This window comes from Mobula hypostoma, chromosome 12 (genome assembly GCF_963921235.1).
Source record: "Mobula hypostoma chromosome 12, sMobHyp1.1, whole genome shotgun sequence".
In the NCBI taxonomy this organism is placed as follows: Eukaryota; Metazoa; Chordata; class Chondrichthyes; order Myliobatiformes; family Myliobatidae; genus Mobula; species Mobula hypostoma.
This window is the reverse complement of record NC_086108.1, coordinates 93703394-93728001: the sequence shown is the minus strand read 5'-3', so window position 1 is coordinate 93728001 and position 24608 is coordinate 93703394. Positions and strand designations below refer to the sequence as shown.

The following is a 24608-nucleotide window of genomic DNA, read 5'->3' as shown; positions in this document are numbered from 1 at the left end:
ATTATAACTGCTGTTCCTTTATTGCACACATTTCTAATTTCCTGTTTAATACCATCTCCGACCTCACTACTACTGTTAGGTGGCCTGTACACAACTCCCACCAGCGTCTTCTGCCCCTTAGTGTTACGCAGCTCTACCCATATCGATTCCACATCTTCCTGGCTTATGCCCTTCCTTTCTATTGCGTTAATCTCTTCTTTAACCAGCAACGCCACCCCACCTCCCCTTCCTTCATGTCTGTCCCTCCTGAATATTGAATATCCCTGAACTTTGAGCTCCCATCCCTGGTCACCCTGGAGCCATGTCTCTGTGATCCCAACTATATCATAATCATTAATAACAATCTGCACTTTCAATTCATCCACCTTATTACGAATGCTCCTTGCATTGACACATAAAGCCTTCAGGCGCTCTTTTACAACTCTCTTAGCCCTTATACAATTATGTTGAAAAGTGGCCCTTTTTAATGCTTGCCCTGGATTTGTCGGCCTGCCACTTTTACTTTTCTCCTTTGTACTTTTTGCTTCTACCCTCACTTTACACCCCTCTGTCTCTCTGCACTGGTTCCCATCCCTCTGTTATGAACTAACCTCCTCATTTGAAGAATAGCTTGTACTTCTACTTTTTCCATCAAATTGGATGATTTCCTATTTTTCTAACTACCCTGCCCTCGCCCATCCATGTAACCTGGCTCTATTCCCCTCAAGCCTTTCAACACCCTTTTCATAATCCACTCTGTCTCTGAAGAGTACTGGAGGCCAGGAATCACTTCTGCTCTGTAGACCATGAATTTATGCTCGGTTTGTGGTTTATAACTTCAAACACTTCTTTCCTCAGAAGACCAAAGTTTGTGCTGACGCACTGCAGGGAGTAGTAGATTTCTTCATCAGTGGGAGTGGTCACTTTGGTATGGGAATTGGTCCACTTTTTTCCCCAAGATCTCTTCATGGACCTTCACTGTCAGCAGCCAAAGATATCTAGTGAAGGCCGATCGGTAAGCGATCTCTCTTTGGAGATGTTTAGTGTGGGGCCAGTCTCTCACACACATCAGTGAATGGGTTGTAGCAGACTTGGAGCTCAGAGTCTGAATGCATGCTGTGTACTGCAGTTCCGTGACTGAGGTTAGGATTCTGTTTGGTCTTATCGTGGAGGTTGACGTCGGCTGGCTCCCCACAGAAATTTGCAATCATCTTTCTGCTGATATATGACGCCACATAAGCCATATGTAAACCACAGCAGAGCCAGTCACAGTGCAGAGAACTCAAGCAAGGCCACTACCTTAACAACTCTTTCCTTAATCTTCAATGCTGCACCTCACCTCAAACAATCTTCTAGCAGGGGTCGAGCTAATCTACAGGTATTTGTATAAAGACATACAGAAACATCCGTGCACAGATAGATGCACACATGTGCCTGCAGAAACATACACACGTATGCACAGACGGATGCACAATACAAACACACACACACACACACACACACACACACACACACACGTACATGCAAACACATACATGTGTGTACACAGATGTACAATGCACACACACAAATAGACACATAGATACTGTACATACACATGCATACACACATGTGCATACACACATGCATACATATACACGCAGAAACATACACACACTTGCACACAGAGATGCAAAATGCACGCATACACACACACAACATGCAGATGGACACATACATACGCATGCATGCAGAAACATACAGAAACATACCATACACACATATGTGCACATATACACACATAAACAAGAACGGTCAGGATGGGAAAAAAGTTTCTTCACTCAGGCCATTAGGGTTTTGAACACCCTGCCGCATCACCAGTTAATCTGTTCTGTACCTTACAATATTTAATTTATGCGCTTTACTTTGTTTATTTATGCAAAATTCATTTGTAGATTTCATCCTTACTTTCCTAAGTTATTGTCTGCTTTGTGTACTGCTATGCTTTACACGTGTGGGCACGTGGCCAAGTGGTTAAGGCATTGGACTAGCAACCTGAAGGTCGTGAGTTCGAGCCCCAGCTGAGGCAACGTGTGGAATCCTTGAGCAAGGCACACTGGTGCCAAGCTGTATGGGTCCTAATGCCCTTCCCTTGGACAATATTGGTGTTGTGGAGAGGGGAGACTTGCAGCATGGGCAACTGCTGGTCTCCCATACAATCTTGCTCAAAGTGAAGACTTTCCAGGTGCAGATCCATGGTCTCGCAAGACTTACACCGTTTCAGAGAAATGTTGCCTCTTTTGATGGTATACATATATATAGTTAAATAACAATAAATTTGACTTGACTTAGATGGACGCACACGCATGCAGAAACACACACGCATGCAGAAACACACACAAACACACACGCACACGCACGCACGCACGCACGTATCTACCTCCTCGCACTGGCTCCTGCACACTCACTCAGGTCTGCCTGATTGACTCATTCATTCGGAAGCACTCTTACAGAATGCGGTTGGTACCTGTGGTGGAGGAAGGCCTCCAGCCGCTGGGGGGCAGTCGGGAAGCATGATGAGCCGGTTTCTCGTGCTGCACTGGCATGGCGGCGAAGGGTTGTTTTCAGAATAAAAGGGGGATTTCAGCAGGTTGACAACTGTGTGGTCAGCTCGCGGGGTTTCCCAGTTGCTGGAGTGGTTACTGCAGGTGTAGCCCCTGTTTCAAAATAACACATGAGTGTTGTTGCAAGATGGACACTGAATGTTAAGGCAGGATATATAAACCATGGCATTCAGAACAGAGACTGAAGCAGGTCATCAGAAAAGCAATGCTAATTTCACCTGAAGTGAGTAAGTGGTAGAAAGTAATCAGTCTTACTCGATGGGGTTGTCCTTCATACACCGAGTCCCAAATCCAGGCTTGTTCACCAGGACGTCTGTCATCTGGCTCAGCTTCTTATCAGATGGGCGTTCATTGCTGTTGAGATGTAGGGAATGAACATGTTACCTAGCAAGCAGATCATGACAATCATTTTGACCAGAACACAAAATAATCTGCAGATGCTGGGGTCAAAGCAACACTCACAACACGCTGGAGGAACTCAGCAGGCCGCGAAAGATAAGGGGGTGGGGGGGGGAGCAGGGAGGTGATAGGCAGGAAAGGTGAAGAAGGAATAGGGGAAAACATAACGGGTAGTAGAAGGAGGCAGAACCATGAGGGAGGTGATAGGCAGCTGGGGGAGGGGGCAGAGTGACATAGGGATAGGGGAAGGGAGGGGGAGGGAATTACCGGAAGTTGGAGAATTCTATGTTCATACCTTATTCCTTCTTCACCTTTCCTGCCTATCACCTCCCTGTTCCCCTCCCCCACCCCTTTATCTTTCCCCTTACTGGTTTTTCACCTGGAGCCTACCAGCCTTCTCCTTCCCACCCTCCCCCCACCTTCTTTATAGGGCCTCTGCCCCTTCCCTCTACAGTCCTGACGAAGGGTTCTGGCCCGAAACGTTGACCCATCTTTTCCACGGATGCTGCCCGACCTGTTGAGTTCCTCCAGCGTGTTGTGAGTGTCATTTTGACCAGAACTACCTCTCTACATCTTCATCTTAAAATAATACAGGCATTTAATGTAAAAAGAATATTGTGAACGGGGGGATATCCAGATATAGTTTCTGCACTTGGTTTGTGCTTAAAATTTACTGGTTCGTCTGGTTTATGCAGAACATTTATACAGAACTGCTTCATATGCTCTTATTTACAAATAAATTAATCCTTTGTCACAGCACAATGGTGCACAGCCATCAGCTATTCAAGACATGTTGACCATCAGGAATCTTTGTATGCTGTGGTCGCTTGTGTCAGAATGATCCAAACTAAATAAATTTTACTCACAGATCCCAAACACTCCGTGGACACTTTATTAAGTACACCTGCTCGTTAATGCAAATATCTAATCAGCCAATCATGGGACAGGGACTCAATGCATAAAACATGTACACATGGTCAAGAGGTTTGATCTGAACAACACTGAACATCAGAATGGGGAAGAAATGTGATCTAAATGGCGTTGACCACAGGAATGATTGTTGGTGCCAGATGGGGTGGTTTGAGCATCTCAGAAACTGCTGATCTCCTGGGATTTTCACTAGAGTTTACAGAGAATGGTGTGAAAAACAAACAAAAACATCCACTGAGTGGCAGTTCTTTGGGCGAAATGCATTGTTAATGAGAGAAGTCAGAGAAGAATGGGCAGCTGACAGGAAGGCAACAGTAACTCAAATGACCACGTATTACAACAGTGGTGTGCAGAAGAGCATCTCTCGAATGCACAACACGTTAAACCTTGAAGTGAATGGGCTCCAGCAGCAGAAGACCATGAAAACACACTCCGGAGGTACCGCTTTATTTTGTACCATGGGAGATGTCAAATAAAGTGGCCACTGTGTGTAAAACGTGGTAACTTTCATTCATTCCTTCACAGGATGTGGTTGTCACTTGGCAGACGAGCATTGATTCTTTTTTTATTTATTGAGATACAGCATGGAGTAGGCCCTTCCGGTCCCTCGAGCCGCACCGCCCAGCAATTGCATGATTTAATCCTAGCCTAGTCATGGACAACTGACAATGACCAATTAACCAACCAACCACACCATCTTTGGACTGCGGGAGGAAACTGGAGTGCTCGAAGGAAACTCATACGGTCTCAGGGAGATTCATTACAGGCAGTGGAGAGAATTGAGTCCAGGTCACCTGTACTGAAAAGCGCTGTACTAACCACAACACCACCAATTCCCAAAGTATGTATCTGCATCATGTTGCAAATTCCTAGCGTGAATAAAGTACCTGCCAATCACAAAGGCATGAAAGTTGTGAAAATCCCATTTATATTTTATGAAATGCATTTTTAATTTAAAAATGTAACTAATTATTCCAATTATAAAATAATTAAAGATGATTTTGTAGAGACTATGTTTTAACTGGGCTAGGGGACGGGTGCGACTTGGACATCAAAAGAAGAATAGGGATGGCAAAAGACACCTTTAAGAGAATGAAGAGTATACTGACCAATACTAAACTAGGCATGACAACCCGCCTCAGAGTACTGAAATGTTACGTCTATCCAGTTATGTTATATGGCTCAGAATGTTGGACAATATCTAGTAACATGAGGAAATGAATTGTAGCAGCAGAGATGTGGTTTTTGAGGAGGATGCAAAAAATATCATGGATGAAATGAATATCTAACGAGGATGTCATGAACAGAGCAAACACAAAAAGAGAAATAATGTATGAGATCATGAAAAGGCAACATAACTTCATTGGACATGTGATTAGGAAAGAGGTGTTAGAATGCACAGTAATTATGGGAAAGATTGAAGGGAAGAAAGCAAGAGGATGACAAAGACAAATGATGATGGAGACAGCAGCCAGAGAACTGGAAATGAATACCAATGAATTGATCCACTTGACCTGAAACAGGAGTGTGTGGGCCATGGCAGTCAAAGCTCAAACTGGGCACGGCACCCGATGATGATGATGAGAGGACAGATAGTGGTGCTGCAGAAATCATCATGTGCCATGTCGTATGACATCATCACTATGCGCCGTGTCCTGTGACGTGGGTAATCATGGTCACATGACTATGAATGTTCTTGGCAAATTTTTCTGCTGAAATGGCTTGCCATTGCCTTCTTCTGGGCAGTGTCTTTACAAGACGGGTGACCCCAGCCATTGTCAATACTCTTCAGAGACTGTCTGCCTGACATCGATGGTCACATATCCAGGAAGTGATATGTACCAGGGGCACATACAACCATCCACCTCCTGCTTCCATTGCTTCATGTGACCCTGATCAAGCTGGGGAGGGGGCTAAGCAGGTGCTACACACTGCCCAAAGCTGACCTACAGGCTAGCGGAGAGAAGGAGCCCCTTAGACCTCCTTTGGTAGAAACATTCAGTATCTCCAACCCACCACCCAATAAGACTTGCATTTGTACAGCTTCATCCACAGCGTCAGGGTTTCCCTAGAGCTTCGTAGGTTGTAAAGTGTGTTCCCAGCTATAGCTTTTGTGGTAATTCACATGGCATAATGGTTAACATAATGCTACTGTATTGCCAACAACCAGGTTCAATTCCATTACTGCCTGTAAGGAGTATTACACTCTCTCCCATGAGCGCGTGCGCTTCCCCCCACATTCCAAAGTAGGTAACTTGGTAATCTGGGTGCTGATGGACGGGGCAGGCTCATTAGGCCGGAAGGGCCTGTAACTATGCTGTATCTCCCAATAAAAATAAAAAATAAACAAAAAAGTATTACAAGTTTCCACAAACAGTAGAAGAAGAGATCCAGATAATGTGGTTTGGAAGTGTTGGGCCTGCAGTGAACAATGGCCAAGTGTCTTAAATATCAGATAGGACAATAGAGATGCAGGACATCTTCTCAGCCTTCCTCAGGTGCTGCTTTCAAATACTGGAAGGCCATGAATGCAACACGGTCTATCTCGAGCAAGGGAACCACTATCAAGCCAAACTGTCATATAAATTAAACAAACAAATCTGACAATTTTATATAAATTAAACTGTGCATAATACTGATAGCTAGTACTCATTATTGCATATTGTGTAGTATAGCAAACAATACAATAATATATATTATACTCCAACAGACTAAGGAGTCGAGAGAGGGGTAGCACCTCTGGTGAAGGGGCTTGTCATGTCCATTCTGGGCAGTTCCCTCCGGACACTCAGCTCTCACCTGCAGCTCCAGCTGTTCATATGTTACAGCAGCCACATTCCTCTGCACCACTTTGGCAGGGGGGCTAAACTCGGTGAGGGTAGCCGGAGGGCCTCATACCCCAAAGAGTTAGGAACATGCTTTTCCCAGCATGCAAAGTCAACCCAGGCACATTGTCAGATGAGATCAACAGTGAGATGCAATGTCCAGGAAGGCAGTTCTGGGTTCTGCAATGCTTTGTGGAGAGTGAAGGGCATGATAAGGTTCAAAGGAGGTCATGGCCATCCATTGCGACCAAGGAAGACCCCAATTGTGATGACTTCTTACACCACTGGAGCTGAGGTTCCGAGGTCAAGAGAGTGGAACTGCTCCAGTACAATGGCCTTTCCACTCTGAAGACTCTCTTGCACTGGTTTCACTGTCATCAATGGACAACCAACCAATCATTTCAACAGAAGAATATTACAATGTGAAATTGTCAAAAGCAGCTGACGTACCTGAAGAAGGTGTATTGTTTACCGTACATCCATGGATGGATCGTTAAACTTTTATACTCTCCAAATGGAGGGATTATAAGAGAGAAGAAAAGAGCCAAAAGCACAAAGCTGGCAGGAAGGAGAAACTGTTAAAAAGAAAGAAGTTTAATTTGTGCAGGATGGGTTTTATACCTGAGAGTCAGCAATAACACAGCTGTAATTTTATAGTCCTGAATCTGCCCTCCACTTTCACAAGTTGTCAAGATTTAAAAATGATTATAATATGTACATAAATATCCAGATATGAGTGTGGGAAGCACGATTATTTGTTCACTTTCTGAGGCTCATTGTAGTTACTCCAAAAGCAACAGAGCCCCACCACTGAAACAGCACTGATCCACATGTCTCTGAAGGATCATTGTCATGGCTTGGGAGCAGTTCCAAACACTCTGCCAAATCTGAGAATTTCCTAATGGTTTAAAATAAAACTTGTATTTATATAACCCTGACATTCTTAATGTAGGAAAGGTGGCAGTTTGCACGATGCAATCCCAGAAAAAACTGTGTAATAATGACCTGTTTTCATGATGTTACTTGGAAAGGACAAATATTGGCCAAGACACTTGGCATAATCATGCTGCTCCTCCTCAAACCTGGATCATTTGAGAGACAGCACACCCCAGTATTCTATTATCGTGTCAGCATTGATTTCTGTGTTGATCCCAGAACCCCTTGGTCAAAATCAATTCACAATATACTGGCTGCAGTCAAACTAAAGAAGGCACATTGCACATACATTTAGATGCAGCAACAGCTAGATAATTTGGGGATCTGTGAGTGAATATCGACCTTTATCAGAAACTGATTGCCTCTAGAAAGGGGTATATAGACACAATCCTTTCACTTTGAAGATGAAGCTATTAATCAGGACTGAATTATGCTCATTTTCTTGTTCGGTGGCTGAACAAGAAAATGAACATAATTCAGTACAGATTAACAGCTGCAAAAACAAATGTGGAGGAAGAACTGGCCAGAGCAATGGTTTGTCTTGACAAGGTTTATTAATGATTGGATCTTAAGATTAAAATTGAGTTATTTCTATTTCTGGTTGCCTGTAGGAACATTGCACAGTGTGAGAGGGAAGTGCACACGTGCCTGGATGGATGGATGGACACACACACACACACACACACACACACTCACACAAACTACAGGTTTGATGTTTGCTCTGTAACCAGTCAAGTGATCTCTGCCAGCTCAAGCTGGAGCTGGGGTGGTGAAAGAAGCTTCTCACGCTGGAGTATAACGCAGAATTTCTGATGAAAGATGAATGTGTCATCAGAAACAGCGTGGGTTGGTAGAGGCGACAGGGTCAGGACTGGCAGTGTTTATACTGTATGTCATATGGTGCTTTTGATGGCATCTTTTAATGCTCAGATTTCACAAAGTTTTGTTGGGAGAGGAGGAAGTGGGAACGTACAATAAAATAAACAGCACGAGATTGTGCAGATGCTTGAGCAAGATCTTGGTCCAAATCATTAAATGCTTTTTCCTCCCCTAGGCTGTGGAGGCCAAGCCATTGGATATACTTAAGGCAGAAGTTGATAGATTCTTGATCAGTCGGGGCATGAAGGGTTATAGGGAGAAGCCAGGAGATTGGAGCTGAGAAGGAAAATGGATCAGCCATAATGAAATGGCAGAACAGAATAGATGGGCCAAATGGCCTAATTCTGCACCTATATCTTATGGTCTTATGGTCTAAAACACTTTGTTGTGCAGTTGGAAGCTCCTTCAGTGTTGGTTTGTTCATTCCCACTCCTCTGTTCAATGCTATGTCCAGGTATGAATAAATATTAATCAAAAGACAACTTAAGTCAGGGAGGCCTGACATGTTTCACTCTACCTGTGCCACGAAATCCTTCTGACTGCGGGTAGCATGGTTCAACCTTTTGATGAACAATGCCTTGAACTGCTGCTTTAGAAGGTCTGTGCCTTTGATTTGCCTGGAGCCCTTGCCATCTCTCCCTGGTGCTGGCGGCTGGCCGGTGGGGTCGGACGGCTCCTCGGCGGGGGCTGGATCCAAGCTCTCCGCTGCCGGCTGCCCGCTTGCGTTCACCTCGGAAGTGGATGCAGCGTTCCGGGTGTTCTCCACAGCTTGGCTGTTCTGGGACTGCCCCTTGGCTGCTAATTGCATTCAGAAATGAAGACAATATTTAAACCTTTGCACAAAGCACTGGAAATAAGATGGCTCTATTTACAAAGTATTATCTTATTGAGCAATGTAAACCAAAGGTGGTTGCTGCTCACAAAAGTGTTCCCGGTGTATAAACCACTCAGACTTGTTGTACTCTGGCTGCAACACCATCTCTATTTCCACACCCTGCTCTCTGCATAATTCCTTCATTTAGTGTCTCAGAGCACTGTAACACAGAAATAGGCCACTCAGCCCATCATCTGTGCTGAACCGTTATTCTGCTTACTCCCATCAACCTGCACCTGGACCATAGCCCTCCATACACCTCCCATCCATGTACTTATCCAAATTTCTCTTAACAATTGAAGCTTAAATGTTTTCTCTTAAAGGCAATGTTCATCTCCAATGTCATATTCAAGTTTGCTGATGACAGGACCGTTGTTGGCCGAATCAAAGGTGGTGACAAATCAGCAGATGGGGGGAATTGAAAATCTGGTTGAGTGTTGTCACAAGAATCTCTCAATCAATGTCAGCACAACCAAAGAGCTGATTATTGACCTCAGGAGGAGGAAACCGGAGATGCCTGAGCCAGTCCTCACTGGGGGGTCAGAGGTGGAGAGGGTCACCTCTCGGCGTTATCATTTCAGGTGATCTGTCCTGGGACCGGTATGTGAAAAAAGGCACATCAGCACTTCTACTATCTTTGAAGTCTGTGAAGATTCCTTAGAAGATTTGGCATGTCATCTAAAACTTTGACAAACTTCTATACAGTAGGTGCACAGCGGCGAGCATCATAACCGGTTGCATCATGGTCTGGTATGGAAACACCAATGCCAATGAATGGAAAAGCCTACAAAAACTGATGGATACAACCCAGTCCCTCATAGGCAAATCCCTCCCCATCGATGAGCACATCTACAAGGAAGCAGCATCTATCATCTAGGACCCCCACCATCCAGGCCATGCTCTCTTCATGCTGCTGCCCTCGGGAAGGAGATACAGGAGGCAAAGGTCCTACACCATCAGAGTCAGGAACAGTTATTACCCTTCAACCATCAGGTTCCTGAACCAGCCTGGATAGCTTCACTCACCTCAACAATGAACTATTCCACAAGCTACGGACTCACTTTCAAAGACTCTACAACTCATGTTCTCAGTACTACCTATTTATTATTTAGTAATTGCACAGTTTGTCTTGGTATGTGCGCAGCCTTTCATTGACTCTATTGTGCTTATTTGTATCTACTGTGAATGCCCACAAGAAAACAAATCTCAGGGTGACATATGGTGACATATATGTACTTTCATAATAAATTTACTTTGAACTTTGAAATCGAACCTACACACACCACTTCCACTGTCAGCTTGTTCCATACTCGCATCTCCCTCTGAGTGAAGACGTCTTCCTCAGGTTCCCCTCAAACATTTCACCTTTCACCCTTAACCCATGACCTCTAGTTCTAGTCCCACCCAACCTCAGTGAGAAAAAGCCTGCTTGTATTTACCCTATCTATACCCCCTCATACTTTTGTATACAACTGTCATTTCATGTCCATTTCCTTCTCCCTTGACTCCACCATTGGTAGGAGAGGTTGTGGTGGTCCAGTGACAGTCCACATTTTTTAACTCCACCACCATGCTGATTTCTAAAGACATTTTGAAAACTTATTAGACTCCCCCTGGCTCCTGCCTGGATGGATTTTCTTTTACATTCTGTGCTATGTAGAGTCATATAGTCATACAGGACAGAAAAAGGCCCTTTGGCCCAACTCCTCCCTGCTGACCAAGAAGCTTAGCTGTGCTCCTCCCCTGAAATCTCCTTTAAACACCTTCCTCACATCTTAAACCCACACCCTTTTGTTTTTGATACCTTTAGCATGGGAAAGAGATTGACCATCCTCCTGACCTATGCCTCATATCATTTTTTATATTTCTACCAGGTCACCTTGGGGGGCAGGGTGGAGATAGTGAAGGTCTCTACCAAAGGAGGTTTAAGACACTCCTTCCCTCTGCTGGCCTGCAGGTCACCCCTCGGCAAGGTGAGGTGATGCACTATCCATTACTCCAAAAGACTGGAAGTAGAGTAAATACTGAAAGGCTTTTATTAACAGTAAAATGGACCCACGTCCATGCTGAGTATCTGTCCTGGACTGAGGGAGGAGCAGTGACACGATCGCCTTTATTCAGGGGTCTGTGGGAGGAGCCGAAGGAGTAGTCAGCAAAGGGGCGTGTCTGGGCGTGTCCAGACAAGTAACCCAGTTACAACCTATATATATATATATATATATATATATATGGTTTACCATATCTAGCACCTGCTTTTCCCCCCTCATCAGGGTCGCGTGAAGCCATGGGAGCAGGCGGTGGATGGACGTATGAGCAGCCGGTGTACGTCACAAGTCCTGGTTATACAACCGCTGACGCCAGGCAGACAATCTCTGAAGTGTATTGATAATGGCTGGGGTCACCTGTCTTGTATATGCACTGCCCAGAAGAAGGCACTTCTGTAGAAAAATTTGCCAAGAACAATCATGTCACGGAAAGACCATGATTGCCTACGTCATACGACATTGCACATAACAAACAAACAGGTCATCCATCAGCTTCCTTCAATCCAGGAAAACAAATCCAGCCTGTCTCATCCTTCCCCATAACTAAAGTCCTTCAATCAGGGCACATTCAGGTCGATCTCCTCCGCACTCTCTCCAGTACAATGTACTATCATATCTACACAATGTGGTTGTTGAATTTAAGGAACTAGGACCATGGAACTAGGGAACTAGGGAACTTGGGAATTTAGAGAACTAGGAAATTCAGGACTGCTCCCAGTACACATGGCAACACCTTCAGAAACAGCAAGAGAGACCACATGAGAACGTGGCTGGAGGGATGCTGCCGATGTGACACTTGGTGACCAGCATCATGGAAATCAGACTCTCCTCCAAGGACTCTGTCTATACTTCTTGCTGCCTCAGTAAGGCAGCCAGTACAATCAAAAAACCGTCCCACCCCAAATATCCTCTCTTCTCCCCTCCTCCCATGCGGCAGAAGATACAAAAACCTGAAGTTATGTGCCACCAGGCCCAAGGGCAGCTTCTATCCTGCAGTTATAGCACTTCTGAACGGTTCCCTAGTAAATAAGATGGATGCTTGACCTCACAATCTACATCATTATGAGCTTGCATCTTATTGTCTGCCTGCACTGCACTTTCTCTGTACTGTGACACTTCATTCTGCACTCTGTCATTGATTTACCTTGTACTACCTCAATGCACTTTTGCAATGAATTGAGAGCAACATACACAAAATGCTGGAGGAACTCAGCAGGTCAGGCAGTGTCTTTTGAGAGGAATAAACAGTTGACATTTCAGACTGAAACCCTTCATCAAGACTTGTATACATGACAGGTTTTACACTGTACCTCAGTAATGGATTAATAATGGATTAATTTACCAATGAACTGGGACAGCTGGGCTGGGTACAAGCTGGACAGGTTACACCCCAGCAGAAATGGACCAATATCCTGGTGGGGTGGAACAGCAGGCTGCGGGTGAAGGGACTTGCTGGTGCTTTTTGGGAGTGTTTAAGGCAGCTTGACGGGGAAAAGGGAAGCGATAGGAGAGTCGGGAGAGAGAGAAACAAAACAGGAAGCTGAAATTGGAAATGTGCTAAGCAAAATAAAGAGGGTCACGGAAACAAAGGCAAGTAAGGGCAGAGTAGAGAAACATGTCAAAAGACAAATTTAAAGACACTTTAATATAAATGCATGCTGTATATGCAACAAAGTGGATGCAAGAATAGTTTAAATGAGTATGATCTAACTTCCATTACAGAAATTCTGTAGCATGGTGTCCAAAGATGGGAACTAAATATTCCAAGGTAGTTAACATTTGGGAAGGGTAGGTGAGAAGAGGAGAGGATGTGGAGTGGCGTGGGGATGGGGGCTAGTGGTGGCACTATTAGTAAGAGATAACATCAATCCGCAGGGATCCTGCGTCAACACATTGCAGTGTTGGATCAGCAGATGGAGCTGGGTAGCTACAGGGGTCAGGAAACACTGGTAAGGGTTGATGGCAAGTCTCTGCACAGTAATCGTGTTGTAGAACATGATACAAATGAGATTTACATTTAGATTAACTTTATTTGTCACGTACCTCTACACATTCAGTGAATGTGCTGGTTGTGTCAATGACTAACACATTAGGGTTAGGGTTTTATAACCCCTAATGAGTCCGAGAATGTGCTGGGTGAAGCATGTTTGGGCACCAGTATAGCATGTCCGCAACTTACTAACCCTAACCTGCACATCTTTGGAATGTGGGAGGAAACCAGATCACCTGGAGGAAATCCATACGATCACAGGGAGAATGTGCAGTACAAGCCTCTTACAGACAGCAGTGGGAATTGAACCCTAATCGCTGGCACTGTAAAGCATTGCAACTGTACAACATATTGACAGGTACATGGAAAAGAAATAGTACCGAAATTTTAATCTATATGTTGTCTGAACGAGGCAGGTTAGGACATTTGAAGGACAAACTGATGGAGTGTATAAGAGACGGGCTTCTGGATAAAGAGGTTAAGGATTCAGCAAGGAAACGGGGTACTTTAAATTTTACTCTGACTTCTCCCATTCCTTTCCAGTCCCGAGGAAGGGTCTCAACCCAAAACCTCGGCTGTTTACTCTTTTCCACAGATGCTGCCTGGCCTGCTGAGTTCCTCCAGCATTTTGTGTGTGTTGCTTTGGATTTCCAGCATCTGCAGATTTTCTTGTGTTTGCTGTAGATCTAGTATAATGTTCTGAGAGATGGTTAATTGGAAATCTGGCATTAAAGCCTTGTGAGGAACAGTGATCAAAAACAACAATATTTGATATATTAAACACCAGAGTTTCTGCAGAAGCTGGAACTCTTGAGCAACACACACAAAATGTTAGGGGAACTGAGTAGCATCTATGAAAGGGATTAAATAGTTGACATTTAGAGCTGAGACCTTTCATCAGGACTCTGACGACCCTTTAAATATAAATATTGAAAGTAACTCAGTTCATTCTGAAGGCAAAGAGTAAAACAAAATACAAAAGTATGCGAAGTGAGTTGGGGAAATGACATTTATATGTTTGACAGTAAATAAACAATCATTAACATTTAAAGAGCTGGTGCACTGTTTGCCAGTGATAAACATCTCGTTTAAAAAACAAATAGGGAAAGGGCTCAGCTGTGACTATCAGAAAATGTTAAAGAAAGTATTATTTCAAAGGAAAAGATTTAATGATGTCATGAGCAGGAAGTCAGAGGTTGGGAAGAGTAGGTCAAAGGGAAAAGAGCAGGAGGGTAGATATTGAGCTGAGCTATATAAACCCACTCCACAATCAATCTGACCTATAGCCCTCCATTATTCCTACATCCATATGCCTAAGAGTGCTCCCTATTGTACTGATCCCAGCACATTCCAGGCACCCAGCTCTGTGTGTAAACAGCCTACTTCTGTCATCTCCATAAGCTTTCCTCAACTCATCATAAATGGAAGTCCTCTGCCATTAGCTATTGCCTCCCCGGTAAAAAGACACTGGCTGTCCACTCTATCTATGCCTATGTTTTTATACACCTCTATCAAGCCTCTCATCCTCCATTGCTCCAAAGAATAAAGCCCTAGCACGCTCAACCTTTCCCCATAAGAGACATTTCCTAATCCAGGCAGCATCCTGGTAAATCTCCTCTGCACCCTCTCTAATGCTTCCACATTCTTCCTATAATGAGGCGACCAGAACTCAACACAATACTCCAAATGTGGTCTAATCAGAGTTTTACAGAGCTTCAACATTACCTTATGGCTCTTGAATTCAATCCCCTAACTAATGAAGGCCAGCACAATATATACCTTCTTAATGACTACCTCGAGTCGAATTTTCAGGGTGAATTTAGATTTTAGATCTTCACAAATCTAAATTCACCCTGAAAATTCGACTATTAGTTTGGCTCATGGATAGTTCAGTGGACCATAAGCACCAGTTGAATCTTCACACTTCAACTGGTGCTTATGGTCCACTGAACTATCCATGAGCCAAACAACAGGAATTCTGCAGATGCTAGAAGTTCAAGCAACACACATAAAAGTTGCTGGTGAACGCAACAGGCCAGGCAGCATCTCTAGGAAGAGGCGCAGTCGACGTTTCAGGCCAAGACCCTTCGTCAGGACCATGAGCCACTGCTCTCCTTGCAGCCACTGGGCTAAATATGGTCCAATGAGCTGCTAAATATCCACTACTTCCCAAACAGAAATCATGTAAGTGGCTATGACTTAGCATTAAAATGGGGGTTTCACAATGGAACATGGGATTGAATGAGAAAGTTGAAGCAAAAGGTGATTTTAGAATGGTATCATTACTACTGTTTTTCATTCAAACCCAGAATGAGTTGGTTGAATCCGTAGTTAACATCATGGAGAAGAACATGGGCAAAAGTGGACTGAATTGGAAAAAATGGGACATGAGACCTTGCAGTGAAGTAATTGAAAGATATCCAAGTCAGTTAAAAATAAACGCAATCATGGGGCAGAGTTCCAAATTAACCAATAGTAAAGGTTCAAGACAATAATTTGGAACTGATTTCAGGAAGGTAGCCTGATAAAACAATTTTTGATGAATAAAGATAGAGCCAATAAAATCATTTAGGAACCATGACGGGGATTGCAGTTCCTTCTGGATGCTGAGGTATTACTTTTTCCAAGACTATCTTGTGAATCAGTGGGCAAACATGAAGGAACTCTATCCCTATAGTTGCTCTCACTCAAGAAAACACACTTAGTGAAATAAAACCCGTTGTTTCCATTGAAAGTTCTGTACTTTTGAAGCAATATCACCTTTTCCAGTTGACCAGAAACCTTGCTCATCACAAGAAAATTATATTTTTGAATTCCAGTGTAATTACAATTGCAGAATGGATAGAAGGTTATTGGTAATCCCATGACAATGCACGCCTGAAGGCTTCGTCATTAGATCTAATTACACATCTGCACATCAGTGAGACATCAGAATTCTGTAACTCCTGTTACTTCCCTTCAACCCTGTATATTATTTGAAGCGACCTTCTGCACCAGACTTCTTAAATGATCACGTTTTGATGATAACGAAAAATGTTGTTGCTGTAATGGACTGTGCATAATGAACGAAAATTAAGCACTCTTTGCTGAAGTTTTAGTGAATTCAGTTAGGGATCTGAGTTAAATGGCATTGGAGATTCAGAGTTGTCAGCTCAGCTCAGAGAGGGTGTGTTGGTGTTTTGGATCACTGTTTGCTTTGGGAGTGGGTGGATGGAACATGGCCAGACTTTCGCTCCTCACTAATGTGCTATTGAGTCTTGCTGTAATTGCATGCATCTGGATATCAGGCTTAACTCCATGATACAACTCTCACTGCCAAGATTCAATACACAGATGCTGGCCTCTTGACCGAGGCATGATGGCTTACTCAGCAAGTATCCAACCCCTCCCAGCCTGAACTATAGGTTCAGTGGACGTTGGCAGAGGGAAAAAGAGCAAGAGAACATCGCATTTAAAGACTCAGCCGGCTCCAACATAGGCACAAGCCTCCCTACCATCGAGGACATCTTCAAAATGCGGGGCCACAAGGAGGTGGCATCCATCATTAAGGGTGCTCACTATCTGGGACATGCCCTCTTCTCATTACTACCATCAGGGAGGTGGTACAGGAGCCTGAAGACCCACGCTCAATATTTCAGGAGCTGCTTCTTCTTGTCCACCATCAGATTCCTGAATTTTCCATGAACCCGTGAACTGTACTTCGCTATTCCTCTTTTGCACGATTTTTGTAAGTTACAGTGATTTTTATGCCCTGCACTCTACCGCTAACACAAAACAGCAAATTTCATGACATATAAACCTGATTCTGTTTCAAGCCAACAGCAACAAATGCCATCAACTTGTCAGCTGTGATGTACTCCATAATACTCTGCATATCCTGTTGTGACAGGCATAAGGGGAATGTAATGCAGCACCTTAGTTAAGACCATAAGACATGGGAGCAGAATTAGACCATTCAGCCCATCATGTCTGCTCTGCCATTCCACCGTGGTGGATTTACTATCCCTCTCAACCCCATCCCCCTGCCTTCTCCCTGTAATCTTCGACACCCTTTCTAATCAAGAACCTCTCAAGCCTCTAAAACCATCTGTGGCAATGAATTCCACAGATTCCCCACCCTCGGGCTGGAGAAATTCCCCATCATTTCTACTCTAAAGGGAGACTCTTGTATTCTGAGGCTGTGCCCTCTGGTCCTAGACTCTCCCACTATTTTTAACACCTTCTCCGCATTGACTCTATCTAGGCCCTTCAAATTAAACTCACATAGAAACTTTTTAACAGGGACCAGTTGCTCTGATGTTTATGCAGATATTTTAAAATTTTTCTTCAAACTCATTGGTTTGTTAGTTGGTATCCTCTATCTAATGAGTTGTTTCAATTCTACACTTTCCAAATAATTTGTCGGTTGTCCATCATATCCGACAATGACAGGAAACTTGTGTTGGAGAGGTTTTAAAGTGAAAAGACATTGCATTGGGGCAGTTCCACTCTCTTGACCAGGGAAGTCCGACAGTAGACGTCAGAACTGGGGTCTCCCTTGGTTACAGTGGATAACCATGATTTCTTCTGTGCCTTGTCATACCCTTCACTCTCTGCAAAGCGTTTACAGAACTGCCTTCTTGGCCATTGGATCTCATCATTGATCTTATCACCCCAGTCTGCCAGAGCTGACTTCACATGCTAGGACAGGCATGTCCCTATCTCACCGAGGCCCGTCAGCTACCCTCATCTATTTTAGCTTGTCAAAGAGATGTACCAGGTAGTAGCTGCTGTCACATGTGAGCCACAGGTGAGAGCTGAGTGTCTGATGGGGACCAGAGGTGAGTGAGCTGCCCCAGAATTTACACAACAAGCCCCTTCACCAGAGATGCTACCACTCCCTCGACACCCCATACAACCTTCCAGATAACATCAATGTATAATGGAGCTACTTTTTTCCATGCCCAGCCACAAACTTCCAATAAAGACACTCTGTTCTGAACTTGGTTTCTGGAGGAGATACCAGGTGGACAGGAAAGGGCATCATCCCTCCTGATTCCAGGGAATCTCTGGCTCATGATCTCTCAAGGTAGAGAAAGAGTTTTGGGAGTGCTATTGAGAATTTCAAGGCCATGGGTCAAATGAATACAGAAGACTGCATATTTGGTGAAAGAATTGCACTACCTCACAAACTGCACACCCACCACACCAAGTATCTCCGGTCCCATCCATGATGGGATCTGTGGTTACCGCTCTGGCTTCATTAGTCACTCAGAACCCACGAACCTGGACTGGGACCAGTTTAACATCATCACAAAAGACTGCCTTTGAAGATGAAGGGAATGTAAAATTCACGGAACAGAATGCTAGCTAGGTCATGAGAACTGATGGCCTAATCCTGCTTGTGTTTGTATTTTTAATGTGCACACTTTGACATTCACGTACAGAGTGAAAATCTAAGAATAATCAACTCTTATACATATGAACACTGTTGGTTCTGTTCACCATCTGTTTTTTTAAATGTTTGTAATTTTACACTATTTCTGATCCATTCGTACAACTGATGATTTTTTTTTCCACTGAGTATTGCTCTGTGTTATCCAGGGAATAATTCATTCCAATATTGAATTTTTATCCTTTGAGTTAAAAATTGACTTTTCTTTTAACTTTGGAGACCAATGCTAATAATTTGAAGTAGAGATTAATTTCTGTGTTAATAATGAAGTTATGAAATTAAATGTCTGATAATTACTATTTGTGCAGAATAGGTATGAAGAACCTTTTCTGTGGGAAGGTAGAGAAGTGGAGAGGAAATCACATACATTATATGATTAATTGTGAAGGAATTTGTTCTGTTTCTGTCGTCAATCCAAGGAAAGTTGAAGTAAAAATATTGCAATAACTTTTCATCTCTCAACCTTTATTCTATCAAAGGTGGTGCCAAGAATTCTTCAAAGGGAAAGATCAGTAATGTAAGTAATTGGAACTTCAAAGATATAAAAAAGTTATCCATTGTTTGAAACAGGAATACACCTGCTTATCTAAGGTTCAATTGTGAAATACTGATCTATAATGACAATATAAGCCTACACAGTGAAAATGAAGGTCTAAGAAAGAGAAACGACAGAGGAGAGGAGTCATTAAGCTGAGAGAAGCACAAAACTGACTGAAATGGCAGTAAAGTTGTTCTGTGTCTGTATGGTTGCTTCTCAGGTGTCAGGTAGCAACATTCTGCGGAAGAAACATATCCCGTCATGTGAATGGACCTGCGATAATAGAAATTCGCAAACATATGCAGCTATATGGTAACATGAACCAAAATTATTGTTACGTATGAGCTAATCGGTCATTGTGCGCAAATGCACTGTATGTTACAAGACCCTTGCATGGATTTCTTATATGATAAGGATCTCTCAATCTACCTTGTCATGGTCCTTACGCCTTATTGTCAACCTGCACTGCACCGTCCCCACAATTGTAACTCAATATTCTCCATTCTATTTATAATTGGTCATTGGTTTAGTTTATTAATGTCACATGTTTCGAAACATTGTTCTGCGTGCCATCCATATGGATCATTTGAAAACACAAGTACAAGTTAGTACAAAGTGAAAAACAATTACAAAGCGCCAGATATAGTGCTACAATTACAGCTACAGGGAAAGTGCAGTGCAGGTGGAGGTCGTTTCAATACCCTGTAGAACTGAAGTGTAAAATCCCTAATTTTACGTTCATTTCTGCTAGTAACAATAACATTGAATGGAGTCATTGAGCAACACAGTCTCGATAAGGCCTCTTTGGACAATGGGTCCATGCTGAACACAGTTCCCGCCCAGTTAGTCCTAGTTTCCGGCATTTGGCCCATATCCCTCTAAGACCCAACCCTCCACGTACCTGTCCAAGTGCTTCATAAATGATACCTATGTACCTGTTCAACCACTTCCTCTGGCAGCTCATTTCACATGCTCACCACCCTGTGTATGAAAAAGTTGCCCCCCGCCCCAGGTCCTGTTTTTATCTTTCCCATCTCACCCTAAATCTATGTCCCCTAGTTTTGAGGTTTCCTACCCTGGGGAAAAGACTGTTACCATCCACCTCATTTGTGCCTCTCATAATTTTAAACATCTCTGTAAGATCACCCCTCGTGCTCCTACACTCCAAGAAATAAAGACCCAGCCTGGCCAACTTCACACTCTTTAGTCCTGGAAACGTCCTTGTTACTCACAATCATCCCATTTTAACCATGTGCTTCCTTTATCCTTTATATTAGACTTTTGTCTAGCTTTATGTGATCAACAAAACAATTACATACAATAAAATAGAATTTCTGTGAGGTCCTGGTTAACGATTCCTATCAAGAACAAGATTTTCAGATTTATTTATCACATGTACACTGAAGCATACAGTGACATGCGTCCTTTGCATTAACAACCATGTCAGTTCTAATATCACAGAGGCTTCATCTACAGTCTGGCCAAAACTATGATATGAGGAGGGTAATTCATCCCCCGACTCCAATGCTGAAAGTATGCATGGGTATTATTGTAGGTTGTATGCTCAGTTCCAATAAAAATCATTGCAGGAAATGTTGGGAAGGAGAACGACCCACACCTGATACTCTCACATCCAGTTCGCTTCAAGGGCTAAAGGTGAATTTCCCCTCCCTGGCTTCCTTAGGTCCCCATGCAGAATACAGGGAAATGGGGAATGCTCTCTCGACTCACCGTCCTTCGCTTCAATATTGACAACTGTTGCTTTCTGCTCCTCTTCAACGCCTGCATTTGATTTTTTTGGGTTCACACAGCCTTGCAGGCACCATGATTAACAAAGGGAAGGAAAAAAGAATAAGAATTTAGTAATTTGAGAATTTTGTTTGTCGTGGTGAGGATTATGTTCTTGGATATTCCTTCCTTGCGAGGTGTACCTTATGATTATTATATTATACATAGACATCTTATTAGAGAATATTTTATTGAAGAGTTTACAAATGACCCATGAGGTGACAAAATAATGTATCTAAGGCACTCAGAGTTTAGTGAATAACAGTGTTGTAACAAATAACAGAAGAATAAAAAACAGGAAACAGAGAACATATTATAATTGAAGACAAATTAAAATTACTCTCACAAAGTGGCAGGAAAGAGAGCAAGATAGATTAAGACAGGGAAAACAGGAGTCCAAAGGGTAAACAATCAAAACTTCTAAAAGAAATGGACATGTAAAGGTATATTTAGATCATTCCCTGGTGCTCTAGTCAAATTTCACAGTTTAAGTTAGTCAGTTCTGTAGCAAAAAGGTTGCTTGGCATCATAAATGACAGCTACTTACATTGATATTTACCAGACTTAATTTCCATCCTTCCAAGGTTATTTACCTAAGCTTTGATTAACAAAAATGGGTCTAAAATTTCCGAATTGGAAGAATGCACACTGTTGCAGATATATTTGTTCCCAGAAAGCTCACCAAAATTACACCCCATAACCACATTTTTCAGGATTTTTTTGAAAATGCTTATTTACCTGCTTTGAGAGCAGCATCTTCCGTAGCCTTCAGGAATATCTGCAGGTTGGAAAATAATTAAACTGAATTACTGGCAGCAGGTGAGGTATAGATGTTAGGTGAATTGCAATTGATCTAAAGAACGGCAGCAGGTGAGACATGGAGAATGGGTGGAGTTGGCTATATGATGCAGGCAGTAGGTCAAGAAGGGAGAGGGTGAGGTACAAGAAGGTTAAGAACATGGAGAAGTGAACTACAGGCAGGAAGTCATCTGGAGAAGGTAGATGAAGTACGGGTGGCAGGTGAACTAAAGATGTTAGAGACAACAGGCAAAATACAGGCAGCAATGATTTGGAGCAAAGGCTCAATAATTCCAAATTCCAATGACTAAAATGATGTAGTAAAAGAGATACTGCGTAGATTAATTGTATTTCACAGCTCTCTGTGTTCATGAATTATTTATTTCCACACTTTGATACGTCAACAATGGCAACTGATTATCCTCGATTCATGTAGCGGAACATAAATGATGTCAGTGCCATTGAATTTTGTGGAGTTTACCCGCTTGCTGCCATGATCCCAGCCATGATATGCAATAACCTCAAGTGAAGATGTAGTCACACCCGTTGGGAAATCAGAAAAGCTGAAAGCAAATCTGATGGGGTGTGGAATCAAATTTCATGTGTAGATGTCCTATAATATCCATTATAATTTTAAAAAAATCCTAAAACCATTGTGGGGGTATAGTAGCATAGTGGCTATGTTACTAGGCCAGTATTCAGAGAGGGGGATTATTACATGTGAAGGTACAAGTTCAAATCTCACCATTGGAGTCAGGGAACTTAAAGTGAGGCAATTAAGTACATGTAAATTAAAAAGTTGTCATCAGGAATGACAATCATGAACACAATGGATCACTCTAAAAATCTATCTAGCTCATAGATATGTTCAGGGAAGGAATCTACTGTTCATAACCAGTCTGCCTTATTTACGGCAGCTGCAATGTTATTAACTGTTATTCATCTCCTGAAGTTGGTCACTTAGTTCTGAGATCAGTCAGGGAAGAGTTATAGATGTTGACTGCATCTTAGGAGGAAGTACAAAGAAATCTTTCATGCAGCCATGGTAGACTGGTGGGTGGATCATCACTGAAATTTCAGTCCAACACAATGATGACTCATTCAAGCCCACAGCCACTGGTTGGAAATCCCGTAGCTCAAAATTGAGCTGTCAAAACTCTTTCAGAAAGTGGTTAAATCATTGGGAAACTCCTTGCACAGGAGTGATGGGTTCAAAACAAGAAAATAGATGTAGCATTACAATTCAGCCACCTTTCCGTCTCCACCTCCCCGCTTTCTGTGGAGATTGTTCTCTACATGACACCCTTGTCCACTCATCCTGTCTCAAAACAACAGATTTCATGACCTATATCAGTGACAATAAACTTGATTCCAAAATTAGCCCAACTGTTATCTGAACACATTTGCAACTATCCTCCACTGTGAAGACCGATGCAATGAGTTAACTTAACTTGTTTTATTTCCTGTTATCAATTCACCTGGGCGGCAGGGTGGAGATACGTCTCTACCAAAGGAGATGTAAGACCCTCCTTCCCTCCGCTAGCCTGCAGGTCCCCTTTGGGCAAGGTGTAGCACCTGTTTAGACTACCCCCCCCCCCCAACCAGGGTCATGTGAAGCCATGGGAGCAGGTGGTGAATGGTCGTACGAGCAGCTGGTGCATATCACTAGTCTTGGATATGCGACCACTGACGCCAGGCAGACATTCTCTGAAGAGTACTGATAATGGCTGGGGTCACCCATCTTTTAAAGACACTGCCCAGAAAAGGCAATGGCAAACCACTTCTGTAGAAAAAAATTGACAAGAGCAATCATGGTCAAAGACCATGATCGCCCACATCAGACGACATGTCTCATAATGATGATGATGATATTAATTGAATAGGCCGGATCTAATGGTCCACACTTCATGATGTCGCTGGCGATATACTGCAACATTTTGTAAGCAGTTCACAAAACTGCTGGATATTCTACTTGATTTCCTTCTGAACTATGGTTGCTGCAATCTGCAGCCTGTGATTTCCCTTTAAGAAATGAACTTCTGAACCATCCTAGCAAACTAGCAAGTTTACAGTCTCCTGAAGTATTCAGCGAATTTGACTTTCAGGAATGTAGGTACGGCCATTGGCAGAAGAGAGAGTCAGATTGAAGTGTTGAGGCCCGACTGTGGAAAAGAAACTGCTGTTCAGTCCCACTCCTCCGTGCCAGCCAAGAATCTCCAGCTGAGCACATCCCATCTGCCTGTGTTCGAACCACCTCCCTCTCTTCTCCCTACTACCATTAAGCAGGAGGTGCAAGAGACTTGGGTCCCACATCACCAGCTTCAGGAGCAGTTGTTGCCTTACAACCATTGGGCTCTGGACTGGTGTGGATGACTTCACTTTCTCATTGCTGAACAGACTACATAGCCTATAAACTCACTTTTAGGGAGTCTGCCTTTGTTAGGTGTGGTTTTGCATGGATTCTATTGTATTTCTTTATTTTCCTGTGGGTCCCTGCAAGAAATTAAATTACAAAGTTGTATATGGTCTACATACTTTGATAATAAATTTACTTTGAACTTTCCATCCTTGACTCCTTTGCATTTGCATA

At 43.1% G+C, this 24608-nt stretch overlaps 1 protein-coding gene across 1 annotated transcript in view; it reads right to left on the bottom strand.

The window, feature by feature from the left end:
- Positions 1 to 24608, bottom strand: part of abca4b (ATP-binding cassette, sub-family A (ABC1), member 4b) — a 190936-nt gene that overhangs the window by 49144 nt on the left and 117184 nt on the right. Inside the window, exons 27-32 of the mRNA XM_063064621.1 lie at positions 21959 to 21998; positions 21164 to 21244; positions 9069 to 9349; positions 7187 to 7311; positions 2838 to 2936; positions 2486 to 2675 (exon numbers count right to left, since the gene is read on the bottom strand). Coding sequence (XP_062920691.1) covers positions 2486 to 2675; positions 2838 to 2936; positions 7187 to 7311; positions 9069 to 9349; positions 21164 to 21244; positions 21959 to 21998 — 816 coding nt within the window. The remainder of the gene's footprint in view (positions 1 to 2485; positions 2676 to 2837; positions 2937 to 7186; positions 7312 to 9068; positions 9350 to 21163; positions 21245 to 21958; positions 21999 to 24608) is intronic.